At 36.2% G+C, this 18042-nt stretch overlaps 2 protein-coding genes across 3 annotated transcripts; both read right to left on the reverse strand.

Annotated features, from left to right (window-relative positions):
• Nucleotides 1–460: 460 nt before the first annotated feature.
• On the reverse strand, nucleotides 461–4813 carry LOC105261494 (uncharacterized). Of its 2 annotated transcripts, XM_011292139.3 has the most exons (4): nucleotides 4504–4810; nucleotides 4319–4425; nucleotides 1170–1290; nucleotides 461–1111 (listed from the first exon to the last, which is right to left on the reverse strand). In XM_011292139.3, exons 1-4 carry the CDS (start codon nucleotides 4538–4540, stop codon nucleotides 864–866), a joined length of 513 nt encoding a protein of 170 aa, XP_011290441.1. In that variant the 5' UTR covers nucleotides 4541–4810; the 3' UTR covers nucleotides 461–863. The 2 variants fall into 2 exon arrangements, with proteins under 2 accessions (XP_011290441.1, XP_011290440.1); XM_011292138.3 differs by having other exon boundaries at nucleotides 4319–4813.
• Nucleotides 4814–11650: 6837 nt separating this feature from the next.
• LOC131803401 (uncharacterized) lies at nucleotides 11651–17761 on the reverse strand. Its single transcript, XM_059124685.1, has 4 exons — nucleotides 17468–17761; nucleotides 17231–17313; nucleotides 12039–12159; nucleotides 11651–11982 (listed from the first exon to the last, which is right to left on the reverse strand). The coding sequence occupies exons 1-4, from the start codon at nucleotides 17628–17630 to the stop codon at nucleotides 11660–11662; spliced, it is 690 nt and encodes a 229-aa protein (XP_058980668.1). The 5' UTR covers nucleotides 17631–17761; the 3' UTR covers nucleotides 11651–11659.
• Nucleotides 17762–18042: the final 281 nt, after the last annotated feature.

Here is an 18042-nt window from a genome sequence, read left to right on the forward strand (position 1 = left end):
TTTCAAATTTGGTATTTGAATTTCGTAAGGAATACTACACAGAAAATTATGTGTACAGGTCCAGGTCGTCGTATATACTCCAATATATTGATGATGTTAGCTACATTTTTCAACGATTTTTTTAAGTTTCCAATTAAATATTGTACTGGCTTATGACAAAAGTAACCTATGCAGGTCCATGTCGTCGTATTGACTCTAATATAACCGCTACATTCGGTATTTTTAAGATTTTGACAAAAGCGGATTTTATTTGTTTTTGAGAATTGCCCAATTCGTTCCAAATGGTGGAGGGTATTCAAAGTTCGGCCCAGCCGAACTTACAGCTTTTTTACTTGTTATTTTATTTGGTATTCTGTTATGGTGGTGGGTATGTTTTCCCTCATGTAATTTATTCCTCTTCAAAAATACTTGTTAAAATAATACGCACATTTTATATTTCAATTTTTATTGAATCGAGGAATTGGTAATTTGGCACTCAGTAATGTTTTTTATTATTTCAAAGTTTTGTTTATAATTCAATCCAAAAATATATTTACAAATGTCAATGATAATGACATAAAATAACATCATCGATCTACACTTTTTTCTGTTCCAAATTAATAAATGAAATATTTATCAAACGAAATAACACAACACCCTTTACCACCTAACAAGACAATGTTTTACGGTGATAGCGATGTCGTTGCTGTTGGTGTTTGGGTGACAGGGGTCTAATGAACTCTTAATAAGGCGTTAATTCAAGTGGCCTTCGGCAGCAGTAAAACACGATTTGTGACCGCAGCGCTGGCTATTTTAGAAATTAGATGAAATTTTAGCAACAACAAAATTTCAATTGATTGCATTCTCCCAAAACCGGTTCGGTATCAAATGTCCAGTGAATCGATGGGTTTCATCTTCATGGTTATCACTTCATCGTACGAGGGTGGTTCCATGGTGTTCATTTGTAGGGGATCACGCACTACTTCACTGTAGAGGGGCAGTGAAGCGGAGGGTGGTAGATGGTATAACGGTCTAGATTCCTCAGCTGGATACTGTTGCATTTCAATGTCTTGCTCTGTACGAAATCGTTGGTACAGCTTGAGTGAGGGATACCAAGACAGAATAACCAGAACTATAAAGAGAGGATTAATATTGGAGATCAGGATATAATGTTTTTACTATCTACTTACATAGCACTAGTCCTCCCATAATGGTAAGAAAAATGTTTCCATAAATGATCAAATAAATGATGATGACAACAACCGTTACGGTGGACATTATGAGCCAGGGCAGGATATATTTTGATTGGCGCTGCAAAGGGGAGCGAGAATCGTATTAGAAATCTTTAGAATATGTGACGTATATGTATGGGAGCTATATCCAAATATAAAGCGATTTCAAAATAATTTGAAAAATAAATTTATGGACCAAATTCCATCACTCATTCCAAGTTTCATTGGAAACTGATTCCACAAATACCTTAAGTTGGAAGAAAAAATATATAGGAGCTATATCCAAATCTGAACCGATTTCAATATAATTACGCCAGTTTACTTCTGTACCTATACATATGAGCATACAAACTCTCAAGTTCCAAGTGGAATTCAAAAAAAAATTATATAGCCTACGTTATTTTTAGGCGATACAGTATATTTGGAAAAATGTTCAGGAAAATCTGGTTAGCGGTTTTTGGGTGTATAAATTACAAACAATCAAATGTACAAACAGAAGAATATAGGTTCAAAAATATATATTTGTTAATGATATTCTGGAAATGCTCGAATTTTAAAAAATTGGGATTATACGATCAAGATTCGACTAAAATAAAGTCTGTCAAATTGGGACCAAATCGCTTCAAATATATCTATAGCGTCCATATATAAATTTCATTCGATTTAACCTTTAAGGTTCCAAATTAAATTATATAGATTTTGCATATTAGTTCCATCTCATATCAAATGTTAACTGTTCTTTCATATTAATACCCTCCACCATATATAGTATGGAGGATGTATTGAGTTTGTAACTTATTGGAATAATCAAAAATTATAAGTCGATTTATCCAAACGCAACGTGACTGAAAGCTAAGAAATTGCCAACGGTTGACCTTTCCCTCCAGGCAGGTTAAATTCGAGGATTAGCTATATCGTTTGCATGTAGTTCCAATATAAATGTACATCCTCTCATTTGGTATTTTTATGATTTTTGCCACAGTCTCTAGCAGAAAGCTTAAAATTCGGCAATTGAAATTTATAATGGGATTTCCTTTGATGTGTTTGCTGTGGCAGAACAGTGTCCATAAAAGTCCATGTCCATATAAGTCCATGTCTAGGTCCATGCTTGCCACAGAATTGTACCTTCCCACATTCGGTATTTGGACTTCGTAATGATAGAACTTACTACTGTGGCAGAACATTGTCCATATAAGGCCATGCTTTTGTATACCCCCATATTATTACACCTTCCGATATTCATTATTTTGACGATTTTAGTCATTGTTTCTAACGGAATAACTTAAAATTCGGTATTTGGAGCTCCTAGTGGATGCTATTTCCTATGACAGAAAATTGTCCACTTTTTCTATAGCCCCCATATATTGGCACATTCCCATATTCGGTATTTAGATGATTTTAGCCACATTTTCCAAAGGAATGGTCTGAAAATCCACACATGGAGTTTACTTACTTACCTCCTGGAAGAGAGTCTACATTGGTCCACGTTTTAGTATAGCACCCCTATAACTGTATCTCAAGATATTCGGTATATTCATGATTTTAGCGACATTATTCACCTAAATGCACTTTATATACGAATACTCCTTATTTTTTTACCCTCAACCTTGGAAAGGAGGCATTCGTTTGTAACAACTTCTGAACAGCATAATTGATGATAAGCATGACATTCTAAGTCAATTTAACGATGTCCATTCGTCTGTCTGTGCGTCCGCCCATTTGCCTGTCTGTCCGTCTGTTGAAATCACGATACAGGCCACATTATTAAAATTTGGCAAAGTCGTTTGTATTGTGTCTAGAATGGCTGGTATTGAAAATAAAATATATCGGTCCACGTTTTTGGTGTACATACAACGGTAGATCCCGAAATTCGATATTTTAATGGTTTTAGCCAAATTTTTTCACCAAATTATCTAAAAATTGGTATTTGTAGTTCGTTATGAGTTCTAGCTTCGATGGCGGAACATTGTGTATATAGGTCCATGTTTTCGCATTGCCCCCATATAAGGGTACCTCCCAATATTCGGTATTTTGATGGTTTTGGCCAAATTTTTTCACCAAATTATCTAAAAATGGTATTTGCTCTTTGCAATGAATTCCAGCTTCGGTGACAGAACACTTTTTCGTACACCCCCGATATAACGGTACCTCCCGATATTTGGTATTTTGATTATTTTTGCCACCTTTTTCAAAAGGATTTGTCTAAAAAATGGTATTTGCAATTCGTAATGGGTTCTATCTCCAGTGGCGGAACATAGTTCATGTAGGTCTACGTTTTAATAGTCTAATATAACGGTACCTCCGGAATTCGGTATTTTGATTATTTTGCCACATTCTTTAACGGATTTGTCTAAAAATTGGTATTTGTAGTTCATAATGGGTTCGGACCGAACATACTATGCCTTGGTCCACGTTTAACGGTTCCTTTGGATATTCGGTATTTTGACGATTTAAGCCACATTTTCTAGTACATTTGTGTGAAATTTGGCATTTGTACTTTATAATGGGTCCAGACATTGTCCATATCGGTCAGCGGGTTCCATACAACGGTTAGGTATTTGATATTGGATATATAGACCTATATTCGGTAGTTTGATATTCGTATTCGCATTTTTCTAAGAAATAATGTCAAATTTGGTATTTAAGACTCGCAATTGAATACAATCGTTGTAGTGTACAATTGTCTATGAGGCTCCCGTTTTGGTATGACCCCCATATAACGCCTCCAACCACTATATTGTTTTTTGAAAACTCCAAGTGCATTCTTCTACCAATCTTACTGGAGTTTGTAGTTTAAAGTGGAACACGATTGAATCCAGGTACTTTTGCATAAAAATATTTTCTTTACCCAATGGTGGAGGGTATTAGAGGAACTTAATGTCTTTTTACTTGTTGGTTATATTTCTGGATGTTTCTTATGTTCACATATTTTTTTTTTTTAACAAATTCCCATAGGCTTAGTTTGCTTTACTTTAAAATTTACTTAATTTTTTACTTTTACTGCATTTTTACACAAACATTTAATTGCTCACACTCACAAAAACAATGTTTTTTTTGGCATTTACAGTGACATTGGTTGTTACAATTAGTCAGTCCGTCTTACCTACCAATGAAATACCCACGGCCAGTGTAATGGCCAGAGCCAACATTATCAACGTTAGGACCACAGTCCCCAGACAGACATTAGACTGGGCATCGCTGGGCAGTGCGCAGGCTGACATTCGGAATGTATAACAGATGTACATTAGTAGGATCGTAAAAAGATACACCTGGGTATAGCCAATCATTTTACCCATTCTATCCAGAACGTCATCTCGGAGGGGCAGCATTTTATTTTGGTTTTGTTTGGGCCTTTTTTATTCTCTATTCTTCTTCTTCTACTTCTTGTTTTGGACACCAAGTCAAAGTGCTGGACAGCCGGTCAAATTGCACAGCAAAGTGTGTGTTGTTGAGCCAATGAAAGAGGAAACTGAACTAAAAGTAGAAGACGAAATCACAAAAGCTACAAGACAAGCCAAAAGAATAGCGCAGCAGCTGGGCGAAATTGCTGCTAAACGCTTACTTCCAATCGTAAATAAAACCAGAACAACAACAGCAGCAGCAACAGAGACAAAACTTGTAGCTCTGTGAAATTCGTGAAATGCATGAATTAAAACCAGAATTTGAATTTTAAAGCAGCCGCTTTAGTAGAAGCTGACGAAAGAGCAGCTGAAAAGAGATGCCAACAAAAATAAACAAAAATATTTTAGCATCGAAAATCAAACAAAGAAGAAGACACAAATCGCAACAAATGAAGCGGAACGAAAACGACAATGGCAATGGCTATGGCGCGGGAGAATCATATGAGATAGGGTTATGTCGAACGAGCGAACGACAACTGCTGATGCGCAACCGGCAAAAAAGTCAATTGGAAGCTATTAACAATGGATTATGGCTATGCTTCCGTCATATTGGGTCGGTAACAGTCTTTTCTCGTTTGTAACAACAAAGAATTATCGGCCAATTAACATGTCTTTAAGAAAACCAACAACAAGAGATAAATAAAAGACATTTTGTTGTGAAATGGTTTAAATCGACGTTATTATCTTTGCACGTAAACCATTAAAATCGTCATAAGATAATAAAAACCAGTAAAGAAAATCTTAAAGTCGGGCGGACGGACTTTATGATACCCTACACCACTTTGCATATTTAGTAGAGCTTCACATAGCAATTAAAATTTTTGGTGGGATAATTAAATCATACAAGCTATGATTGTAATTATAATTTAAGTTCAAAGGACTAACTGTGCCGAAGAATTTATATATTTTCAATTGAGGCTTGTATTGCCCATTTGGTGCACAATTAACTTAAAATCGGATAAAGATTTATATAGGAGCTATATCCAAATCTGAACCGATCTCGATAAAATTTGGCATATATATGTTTCTGAGCTGTATTTGATATATTTCCCTGAATATCGTTCTCACGGAGTACATATTACGGCTGTGGGGAACAAATATAACAAATCGGATGAAAATATATATGGGAGCTATAGCTATATCTGAACCGATCTTCACGACATTTGACGTACTAGCTTCTAGACTAAATTCGGTCATAAGTGCCAAATTCCATCCCATTTGGTCTAATAAGGAAATCGGACGAAGTTATATATAGGAGCTATAACCAAATCTGTCCGATCTCTATAAAATGTAGCAAAGTTATTTCTGAGCTGTATTTCATATGTTTCCCAGATATTGTTGTTACAGAGTTCATATTACGGCTGCGGAGGACAAAACTAAAAAAATCGGTTGAACAATATATATGGGAGCTGTAGCTGTATCTGAACCGATTTCGATCAAATTTGGCATACTTTCTTCGGGCTTAATTTGATTGTATGTGCAAAATTTCATACTATTTGGGCTGATATTACACGTTTGGTGCACAAAAAAGGCAAATCGAACGAATATATATATGGGAGCTATATCTATCTTCAATTTCAATAGGGTTCGTCCTTGGGCCAAACAAATGACTTGTGCAAAATTTCATCTCAATCGAATAATATGCATAAATCGAATGCACTTTTAAGTCCCCTTTTCACCTATCCAATTTTTTTTCCAACAAAATCTTAATGAGTTGTGTAATTTACAAAAAGCACACATTTCATTTAATATTTCTAAAAAGAGGACTTTTTGTACAATTTTTATAATTTTGGTAAAACGAACAAAACAAATAACAATTAAAAAAAATAAATAAGTATAATAATTGATCGAGTCAGAGTTTTTTGTCTGCAGGCAGGTGAAGTTCGTAGATGGACTATATCGGTCCACTATATAGTATAGCCCCCCGATATTCAGTGTATTAATTATTGTTACAAAAGTTTCACTGGAATTGTCTGAAAATCCACACAAAAAGTTCCTTCCGAGTAGTATCGCACTATCGTATACCCCCAACGTATACCTCCAGATAATCGGAATTTCGATAATTTTAGACACATTTTTTAATGGAGTTATCTGAAGAGATCCTTCTGAGTACTTTACCGCCTGCAAGAGAGTTGTCTACATTGGTCCACGTTTTAGTATAACACCCATATAACGCTATCCCCAGATATTCGGTATATTCATGATTTTAGTGACATTAATCACCGGAATTGTTGCAAAAGTCGTATTTGAAGCTCGTAACCGGTATTACAGCCTATGACAAAAAATTAACTCAGAAGGACCACGTCTTCGTATAGCCCCCATATAACGGTTTTCACTAGATGAGTATTTTTTTCAACGAATTTTTTTAAATAAAAACCATTAAAGAAAATCTTAAAGTCGGTCGGGGCCGACTTTATGATACCCTACACCACTTTGCTAATTTAGTAGAGCTGCGCATAAACAAATAAAAGTTTTTTATGGGAGAATTCAATCATACACGCTATGATTATAATTTAAAGTTCAAAGGAAAGGAGAAGCACTCGTATATTTTAAATTCGGACTTGTTTTGCCCATTTGGTGCAAAATTAATTTGAAATCGGATAAAAATATATATGGAAGCTATATCCAAGTCGGAACCGATCTCGATAAAATTTGGCAAAGATATTTGATATATTTCCTTGAATATCTTTGTTACGAAGTGGATATTACGGCTGTGGGTAACAAATATGACAAATCGGATGAACAGTATATATGGGAGCTATAGCTATATCTGAACCGATCTTCACCAAATTTGACATATTAGCTTCAATACTCAATTCGGTCGTAAGTGCCAAATTTCATCCAATTTGGGCAAATATTAGAAGTTTGGTGTACAATAAAAAAAAGGTAAATATATGGGAGCTATATCCAAATCTGAACCGATCTCGATAAAATTTAGTAAATGTATTTCTGAGATGTATTTGATATATTTTCCCAAATATTGTTGTTACAGAGTGCATATGCGGAGGAAAAAATAACAAATCTGATGAACAATATATATGTGAGCTATAGCTATATCTGAACCGATTTCGATAAAATTTGGCATACTTATTTTCAGGCCCAATTTGTTGTATGTGCAAAATTCCATACTATTTGGACTGATTTTACACGTTTGGTGCACAATAAAAGGCAAATCGGACGAAGATATATATGGGAGCTATATCTAAATAATTACCGATTATCTCCAATTTCAATAGGGTTCGCCCTTAGGTCAAACAAATGATTTGTGCAAAATTTCATTTGGATAGGACAATAAATGCGAACTGTACTTTGATACAAAAATACATGGACAGACGAACAGACGGAGACCCAGAATGTAATTCTATGCAGATCATCAAAAGGAACTATGGATCTATCTCGTTTCCTTTTGCCTGTTACAAACAAATGCACAAAGACATAATACCCTGACCACATTGTGGTATAGGGTATAATGACCACCTTGTGGTGTAGGGTGTAATAAAAATTTCGACTCGGCCGAACTTAGCTGCTTTTTCCTTTTTTCTTTTTTTGAGTATATTGTTAAATGAAAATCTTTTAAAAATATTGAAATCGGGGGTGGGGTTCTATGGGAGTTATATAAAGTTGTGGATCCATATTAACATTATTTTGGAAGGACATCAGGGCCTCAATTCTTGTGTACCCATTAAGAACACTAAATGTCAAATTAAAATCCATTTTAATAAAAAGTGTACCTTAAATCTTCAAATTTCGGAGGTTACAGTTATATGGAGACAGTGCCTAAACGTGGACCAATCTCCACAATTGCATAATTATACCCTGCACCACATTGTTGTCAGGGTATTATGTATTTGTGCATTAGTTTGTAACATAGAGAAGAAAGTGAAATAGACCCACAGTCCCTTTTAATGATCTGTGTAGAAACGCATTCTGAGTCGATTTATGCATGTACATCCGTGTATTTTTGTAAATAAGGTACGGGTCGCATTTATTGTCCGATCGAGATCCAATTTTACACAGATCGTTAGTTTGGCCCTATTGAAATTGGAGAAAATCGTGAATAAATCTTTTGTATCTCGTACCATCGCTCGTTACCGTGATGCTGGTGGTGTAGCCCGACGTCAAGCAAGTGGACGGAAGAAAACAGCAACATCAGCAGAAATGGTTCGAAATGTATAAAAAACGACTTGGTCGAAACCCGCGTCGCAGTGGCCGAAAAATGGCTCGTGAGCTGAATATATCGCGAGTTGAAAGAGTTGATCCCCTTGGCCGAAAGTGGTGAACTGCCGAATTTGGTTGTCTCCGATGAGAAAACATTCGTTGTCCAGCAGTTTGTACAAAATGATCATGTTTACTTGCCAAAGAGGTCAGCTGAAAATGTGCACTTTCGGTTGGGCACCAGAACTCAAGTGCCCACGCAAAAATTTTGGCCGCAAACTTTGGACATTCCAACAGGACTCAGCACCATCGCATTCAGCACGTGCCACCCAAGAATGATTACAAAATGAGGTTCCTCGCTTCATTTCCAGCGCACAATGGCCACAAAAATATCCGGATGCCAATTTGTTGGACTATTGTGTCTAGAGTATTTTGGAAAGGTTGGCACTAAAAAATACCAAAGTGTCAATCACCTCAAGCAAGCGCTTCGCCGGGAATGGGCCAAAATACCGCAGAGCAACATTCAGACAGCTTGTGACGGCTTCATTGGCCGTTTTAAGCCCATAATTCGTGCCAAAGGTGACCAATTCGAACAAATCTAAACTTATTCTAAAATTTGATGCTATTTCCGAAATGTTTTGCTTTCATTCAATAATATTAAAACAAGTAAAATAGTATCAGTCGGTTTTGCCGACAGATGTATACCCTCAGCCTTGAGTTACGAACGTGACAGGTTTGGACTATATCGACTACTTCTTGTACTTTATATGAGGTATGTGCACCTTTTCGGAAAATGGAAATATGCGTCAGGTAACAGATACAGCGGACCGAAGTATTCCATTTTCACACTTCATCTAATACAGATAAAATACATCATCCTAGTTTGAATAGAATCGGATGATAATTTTGCGTTTTATGAACTTCACCGATACTCATAATTTTGACCTTTTGTGGGGGAGGTACCAGAAGGAGTGGACCGATATATCCCATCTTCACACCAGATCTTGAGTTAGTAGAAATAATGGGACGTGTGTAATATGAAGAGAACTGGATGTTTATTTCGGATTCTTTGGAATGGAATCGTGTTCAAGTGTTTTAAGAGCGTGATGAATATTCAAAATTTCGACCTTTTGTGGGGGAGGTACTTGATGGAGTGGACCTATGTTATTCATTTTTGCACCTGACCTAGAACTGATGTAAATATCAGGATTTGCAAAGTTGGAACAAAATCGGATTATCGATTCTCTTTCTGTGCAGAAAATATTTTTTTTATATATTTTATTTTTTTGAAAATCTTGATAATTTGTGTGGGAGGTACCAGAAGGAGTGGACCGATATATTCCATCTTAACACCAGACCTTGGGTTAATATAAATATTAAGATGTGTGAAATTTGAAGACAATCGGACTCTTACATCACATTTTATGAGAGTTGTAATTATTTAAAATTTCGACCCTTTGTGGGGGAGGTACCAGAAGGAGTGGACCGATATTGTCAATTTTTACACTTGACCTAGCACTTAAGCAAATATTGAGATTTGCAAAGTTTGAGCAAAATCGGATTATCGTTTCTCTTTCTGTGCAAAAAATATATATTTGTTAAAATTTCGACCATATGTGGGGGAGGTACCAGAAGGAATTTACCGATATATTCCATCTTAACATCAGACCTTGGGCTAACATAAATATTGGCATGTGCGAAATTTGAAGACAATCGGACTCTTACATCACATATTATGAGAGTTGTAATTATTCAAAATTTTGACCATTTGTGGGGGAGGTACTTGATGGAGTGGACCGATATTGTCCATTTTCACACTTGACCTAACACTGACGCAAATATTAAGATTTGCAAAGTTGGGGCAAAATCGGTTTATCGCTTCTCTTTCTGTGCAAAAAATAAATTTTTTGAAAATTTCGACCTTTTGTGGGGGAGGTACCAGAAGGAGTGGACCGATATTGCCCATCTCCGAACTCGATCTAAGTTTGACAAAAATATTACGATGTATCAAGTTTGGACCAAATCGGATACTCCCTTCAAGAGTTATCGTGCGCACCAGCCAGCCAGACAGACAGACAGACAGACAGACAGACGGACGGACGGACGGACGGACATCGCCAGATCGACTCCAAATGTTCTGAAACGGATTTGGTCCAAAGAGACCTAGGGTCTAAAACCGTTATTTCGACTAGGCACGTTTTGACCGTATCAAATGATATATACCCTCTGTAGCCATATGGCTGAGGGTATAAAAATGTAAAAATATGGCGTTTGACTTTGTTGTAGTTTTTTATCTCACCCTGTATATATTTTATTTATTTATTTTATGCTAAGTAAATTTTCATTTTTTAAATATTTCATTTAATAATACACATATGCCATAATGGAAAACAAAATCGACCACGTGGGCACCACGAGCACCCAGCATAGGCATACGAATTCCATCTTTGAGGTCTTCAATCGACACTGAGTCGGCGACGCACATCTTGTTTTTCACTTGACCCCAAAGGATGAAGTCACAAGGTCTCAAATCACAAGATCTCAGTGGCCAATTGTAATCACCTCTTAAAAATATAACACGGTCCATAGCACCGTCATGTTGAAAGTAGACGTTGTCCAAATCCCGATCCTTTTCAAATTCCGTTTGTCCTATTTTCATCATCGCACACATACACATATATTTACCACCTATTAAGGAAAATAACACCTAAAGAAGTCATCAACAAAATTCATTACTTTATCTACAAAGCCTACTATACTCCTACTCTTGAAATCTTTCGGAAAGAAGTCTTAACTCCTAATTCATCCCTCCAAATTAGAATTCCTCGAAATTCAATTGTGTCGATTTATCCCTACGCATATGCAATAAAATGAATATTCTCATTTCCTATTCTAAACATATTCTTTATTTGACATTTTCGGATATAAACCAATTCGCCAACCCGGTGCCGGTGTACCGGATATATATGCAAAGTTGGGATCGACCGGTAAACTTGCGTCGTAGGCAGCACTATCCGGCCGACGATCCAACGATCGATAATATTGAACAACTTCATTGGGATATAGAGTGGATGGTGGCGTCGTTAGTTGTGCCGCCCTATTCAGAGTGTGCGTTTCGTCCAAGGCATCTGAGAGACGTTGTTCCTCTCTCGTTTTCTCTTTGTTATATTTTCCATATAATTTATAGAGAGGATACCAGGAAAGGAGAAGGGGACCTATTGAGAAAGAAATATTAGTTGAATTTATTAAGTTTGAATATAGATTGACTTACATATCACCAAAGAACTAAATATACCCAATATGATATTTGGGAATACCGCAAGATAGGTAATGTCACCTATTATCACAACAATTGACATTATCAGCCATGGTAACATAAATGCTGCTTGACGCTGAAAGGAAGGAAAGAAGGAAGAATATATTTAGATGCTACGAAACAAATGTATATATAAAACAAGTTAAAAAGCAGTAAGTTTCGAACTTTGAATACCCTCCACCATGTGAAACAAATTTGTAAAAACAAGTAAAAAACATTAAGTTCGACCGGGACGACCTTTCAATATCCTCCACCTTAGGTTAAAGAATACATTTTTATATAAAAGTATCCAGTGAAACATTTGCATAATGCAGTTAAATTTAACAAGAAAAAAAAAACATAGAGTGAGTGAGGCCGTTATATGGGGCCATTCCAAAGCGGTAACCTCTATAGACAATTTTATACTTCAAGGATTGGAAAATACCAAATTTGAAACAATTGTGTGGGTAAATGTGACTGGAATAATGAAAATACCAAACATCGGTGGGTATAGTTAAATGTGCGCTTTAGGAAAACATGGAACTAAATATTCAATGTTCTGCCACCGGGCTAGAACCCATTATGAACTGCGAATACCAATTGTTATTAAAATATCGAATATCAAGGGTACCGTTATATTGGGATTTACCAAAACGCGGACCTATACATACACTGTTTCGCCTCCAGAGCTAGAATCCATTATGACACACAAACACCAATTTTTAGACAAATCCATGAAAAAATATGGCAAAAGTCATCAAAATACCGAATATCGGGAGGTACCGTTACATGGGGTCTATACCAAAGCATGGACCTATACATACAATGATTCGCCACCAGAGCAAAAACCCATCATGACCAACAAATTCCAATTTTTAGACAAATCTGCGAAAAAAAAATGTGGCAAAAATCATCAAAATACCGAATATCGGGAGGTACCCTTGTATAGGGGTTATACCAAAACGGGGACCTATACATACAATTTTTCGTCACACGAGCTAAAACCCGTTATGACTTACATATACCAATTTTTCAAAGTCTACGTCAAATAATGTGGGCTGTATCGTTATTTAAATAGACAGACAGACGGACATCGTTCAATCGACTTAGAATTTTATGCTGATTATGAATATTGTACCTTATGGAGTCTACGATGAATATTTAGGGATGTTACAAACGGAATGACAGAGTTAATGTCCAAGGTGGAGGGTATAAAAATAAAAAATAGAAACCGTAAAAATTTTGTTAAAATCTTAAGAATACCGAATATAGGGAGTTCCGTTATTTTGGGTCCATACGAAGTTGTGGACCTGCAAACGCAATTTTCTGCCACAGTCTGTAGTACCCATTACAAGGAGCAGATGGGAAATTTGAAACTATTCCGGAGAATAATGTTGCTAAAATCATCAAAAAACCGAATATAGGGAGGTCCCATTATATAGGGGCTATACGATGGCTTGGACTTGCATATGCAATTTCAAACAATTCGGGTGAATAATGTCACTAAAATCATCAAAATGCCGGATACCTCCGTATGTCCGGTATTTTTATGATTTTAGTAATATGGAGCCTATACAAAGACATGGACCTGCCGACCATTTGATACCCAACAACACTACAATTTGCGATAAAATGTCTTCAAATCTGAAACTCTTTTAACGAGAATGCCGAATGCCCCTAAGAAATATGTATTTTTCACACAAAAATGTGGACCATTTCAACAGCTAAATATTCTTCGATGACCATCTAAAATGCTAGGCTTTAGCGCTGTCCTAAACTTTAACCTGACAAAAAATCCAATGGCCCTTTGTTGAGAACTGTAGGGCGACTGCAAAATGTCGACTACTCTCAGCCACATGGCTAGACAGGGTATATATCATTTGATACAACAACAAGTAAAAGAAACATTAAGTTCGGCCGGGACGAACTTTTAATACCCTCCACCTTAGGGTAATAGAAACACTAGAACCAATTATGACCCACAAATACCAATTTTTTCGTGAGAAAATTTGGCAAAAATCATCAAAATACCGAATATCGGGAGGTACCGCTATATAGGGCTATACAAAAGGGTGGACCTATACATACAATATTTCGCCAACGGAGCTAGAACTCATTATAACCAACAAATTCCAATTTTTAGACAAATCCGTGATTAAATGTGACAAAAACAATCAAAAAAACCGAATATCGGAAGATACCGTTATATTGAGGCTATACCAAAGCGGGGACCTATACATACAATGTTTCGGCGCACGAACTAGGACCCATTATGTCCTACAAATACCAATTTTCAGACAAATCCTTGAAAAAATGTGAAAAAAATAAAATAAAATACGGAGGTACCGTTATATGGGGGCTATACCAAAGCGTGGACATATACATGCAAAGTTTCGCCACCGGTACTAGACTTATATAGAGTTCGGAGATGCGCAATATCGGTCCACTCATTCAGATAAATCCACCAAAAGGGTCGAGATTTTCAAAAAAAAATATTTTGCTGCACCGAAAGAGAAAGGATATACCGAGTTTGCGTCAACTTTGCAAATTCTAATATTTATGTCACTGTTAGGTCAGGTGTGAAAATGGACAATATCGGACCACTCCATGAAGGGTCAAATTTTTGAATAATTATAACTTTTAGAGAATGTGATGCAGGAGTCCGATTGTCTTCAGAATACACACATCACAATATTTTTATTAACCCAAGGGCTGGTGTGAAGATGTAATATATCGGCTCACTCCTTCTGGTGCCTCCACCACAAAGGTTTAAACATTTGGATATGCAAGCTCATAAACGGAAAATTGATACTCAATTCTATTCAGACTTGGCACATCTCAATATTTCTATCAACACAATATCAGTTATAAAGATGGTATTCTTTTGGTACCTCCCCCACATAGGATCAAAGTTTTGAATAATCAAAACGATCATAAAATCCTAAATAAGCAGCCGGTTCTCTTCATATTTCACACATTCCATTACTTCTACTAACACAATATTTGCTGTGAAGATGGAATATATCAGTCCACTCCTTCCGATACCTCCCCTACAAAGGTTCAACATTTTGAATATCCATGTAGCTCATTAAACGCGAAATTAATATCCGATTCCATTAAGACTTGGTACAACTCAATATTTCCCTTAAAATTGAGATCTGTTATAAAGATGGAATATATCGGACGATTTCTTTTTTACCTCCCCTACATAGGGTTCAATATTTTAAAAAACAAAAAGCTAAAAGAATGCGAAATAAGCATCCATCTCCCTTCAAAGTTCACACACAAGAATGTTCGATTTTCTTGTAATTTTGCCCATATCTTTTTTTATACCCAACACCACAAGGTGGTCAGGGTATTGTGTCTTTGTGCATTTGTTTGTAACAGGCAAAAGGAAACAAGATAGACCCATAGTTCCTTTTGATAATCTGCATAGAATTACTTTCTGAGTTGATTTATGCATGTTAGTCCGTCCGTCCGTCTGTCCATGTATTCTTGTGAACAAAATGCAGGTCGCATTTATTATCCGATTGAGATGAAATTTTCCAAACAACATTTGTTTGGCCCAAGGACGAACCCTATTGAAATTGGAGATAATCGGTCAAAATTTAGATATATCTCCCATATATATCTTCGTCCGATTTGTCTTTTATTGTGCACCAAGCGTGTAATATAAGCCCGAATAGTATGGAATTTTGCACGTACGATCAGATTGGACCTCAAAATAAGGCAAAATTTGATCGAAATCGGTTCAGATATAGCTATAGCTCCCATATATATTGTTCATCCGATTTGTTATTTTTGTCCTCCGCGGCCGTAATATGCACTCTGTAACAACAATATTTGGGGAAATATATCAAATGCAGTTCAGAAATACCTTTGGTAAATTTTATCGAGATCGGTTCAGATTTGGATATAGCTCCCATATATAACTTCGTCCGATTTACCATTTATTGTGCACCAAACGTCTAATATTTGTCCAAATGGGATGGAATTTGGCACATACGACCGAATTAAGTCTAGAAGGTTGTATACCAAATTTGGTGAAGATCGGTTCAGATATAGCTATAGCTCCCATATATATTGTTCATCCGATTTGTTGTATTTGTTACCCACAGCCGTATTTTTTTTTAATCAGATTTAATCAAAACTTTTAGCCGCCAGGAGTTTATAACTATTATAAACACATGATAGGGTTGGTGAGAAGGATGACGTCAAATACAAATTTTACTAAAAATTACCAAGGGAAAGAAATTTCAATTTCTATTATAAATAAGGAAAAACTTTGTGTAACAAATACGGAAATATCTCTCTTCATTCATGGATTTTTCCTTGTTTCGAGTAAATACATAAAAGTGAACATAAAACTTCGTTTTAGGCAGAAAGTGGCACATTTTTAAGTCTCGGAATGAACAGTCAATATCTAGGTTAAATAGTTTATAAGAAAATTACATTCGAAATACATATTGCAAGTGGACATTTTTTGTTTACATATGTTACTGTTAATTTTATGTATTTCCAATCTGAGTCAATTCTAAGTCTCTGGACAAAAGAAATGTGCAAAAATATCATCAATTTTGGAACACAAAAAAAACATTTTATCATCGTCGAATTCAGCACTCCTTTCGAATTCAACAAATCTATCGTATAGGAAACTCCATCCCTAACTTTTTTTTTCCCCAAACAGAAAGGGTTCCGATATTTTGAGCAATATTTTGCAAGATTTTTTATTGAGCTCAGATACTTGTATAGAGCTTTGGATTATTTCAAGAATCACAGGTAAAAAAGTGGGTCATGTCAGTCTACTTTATGCACTTATGTAAGTGTACACCCCGAAATTCGAGTTTTTTTTTCTCTTCAAGTTTTTAAGATTTTGCTGCAATTGTTTTTGTTGTTGTACAATGTTATTAAAATTAATAAAAATAAAACTTTTTTTTATCTAAGCGCGTACAAGGACGTTAAACACATATTGTGAAGTTGAAAATAGGTCGTTTGAGTTGTTTCTAGTTTTCACACCTTTGTCATCATCACAATCTAGAAAACACCCCAAAACAAAGACATGAATCATGCATGACATAAATGTTCTCCATTTTTTGGCTCTTCTTCTTTTGCTTTGCTTTCAAAATCATTAACACTTTCAATTGACACAGACACTTAACACCACCTACCATTGTTATGGCCACGGCCAATATAAATGACAACAGAAACATGGCCAACATCACACAAAACACTCCCAGGCAAACATAGGCGGCTGCATTTCGAGAACGAAACGAGAAACGTTAAGAAGAAGATCAGCTGGATTCCGCATAGAAAGGATTTTTATTTTTTGTTTCTGAGTTTTTGAAAATCAAAAACCAGCTCATGATTCAATCGCTCACTCACTCACACGCTCAGTCTGAACTTACAACTGTCGAAGGGGCAGGTGTCAACGTTGAAAGCAAAGTGACCCGAACAGATTAGCAGAATGGTGAAGGTGATAATTTGCATATAACCGATAATGTTGCCAATAATATGGAGGATACTCGAGCGTCGCGATGCGGAAGACGAAGAAGACGACGATTTTGCCATTGCCGCGCCAAATTAACGAACAAAAACAAATAAATAAATAAAGCTGAAAGGAACACAGCGCTGTGTCTTATAACGCGCCGAAAACCGAATTGATACTAAAGAAAAATTGGCGAAAATTGTATAAAATGGAAATCCACAAAAATATATGCTCCAAAAGAATTTTGATAGTAAGACACAAACAGCAACAACAACAGCGCAGTAAGACAATAACAACAACAAAAATGGCAACATTATAAAAATGGGAATTTGGTGTGCGAGACATAGTGTCAGCAGCTATGTGGTGCGCCAAAAAGGCGCCCTTTTGGCGGACGCACATCAAATAGTTTTTGTCTGTGTTTCCAAAATGGAAGCGGACGGGGACGGGTGGGAGGAGACGGCGCGGGAGGTGCTTTATGGTATTCCTCTGTCATCA

The sequence above is a fragment of the Musca domestica genome, unplaced genomic scaffold, assembly GCF_030504385.1.
Source record: "Musca domestica strain aabys unplaced genomic scaffold, Musca_domestica.polishedcontigs.V.1.1 10, whole genome shotgun sequence".
Lineage (NCBI taxonomy): Eukaryota > Metazoa > Arthropoda > Insecta > Diptera > Muscidae > Musca > Musca domestica.

What these genes read in the sequence shown, in the direction of transcription:
- LOC105261494 (XM_011292138.3), bottom strand. Translation starts at nt 4,540, where the DNA reads ATGCTGCCCCTCCGAGATGACGTTCTGGATAGAATGGGTAAAATGATT. An exon ending in TGGCCGTGGGTATTTCATTG is followed by an intron (nt 1,291 to 4,318) that starts GTAGGTAAGACG and finishes TCCCCTTTGCAG; the next exon opens with CGCCAATCAAAATATATCCT. An exon ending in TATGGGAGGACTAGTGCTAT is followed by an intron (nt 1,112 to 1,169) that starts GTAAGTAGATAG and finishes CTCTCTTTATAG; the next exon opens with TTCTGGTTATTCTGTCTTGG.
- LOC131803401 (XM_059124685.1), bottom strand. Translation starts at nt 17,630, where the DNA reads ATGGCAAAATCGTCGTCTTCTTCGTCTTCCGCATCGCGACGCTCGAGT. An exon ending in CACCTGCCCCTTCGACAGTT is followed by an intron (nt 17,314 to 17,467) that starts GTAAGTTCAGAC and finishes CTCGAAATGCAG; the next exon opens with CCGCCTATGTTTGCCTGGGA. An exon ending in TGGCCGTGGCCATAACAATG is followed by an intron (nt 12,160 to 17,230) that starts GTAGGTGGTGTT and finishes CCTTCCTTTCAG; the next exon opens with CGTCAAGCAGCATTTATGTT.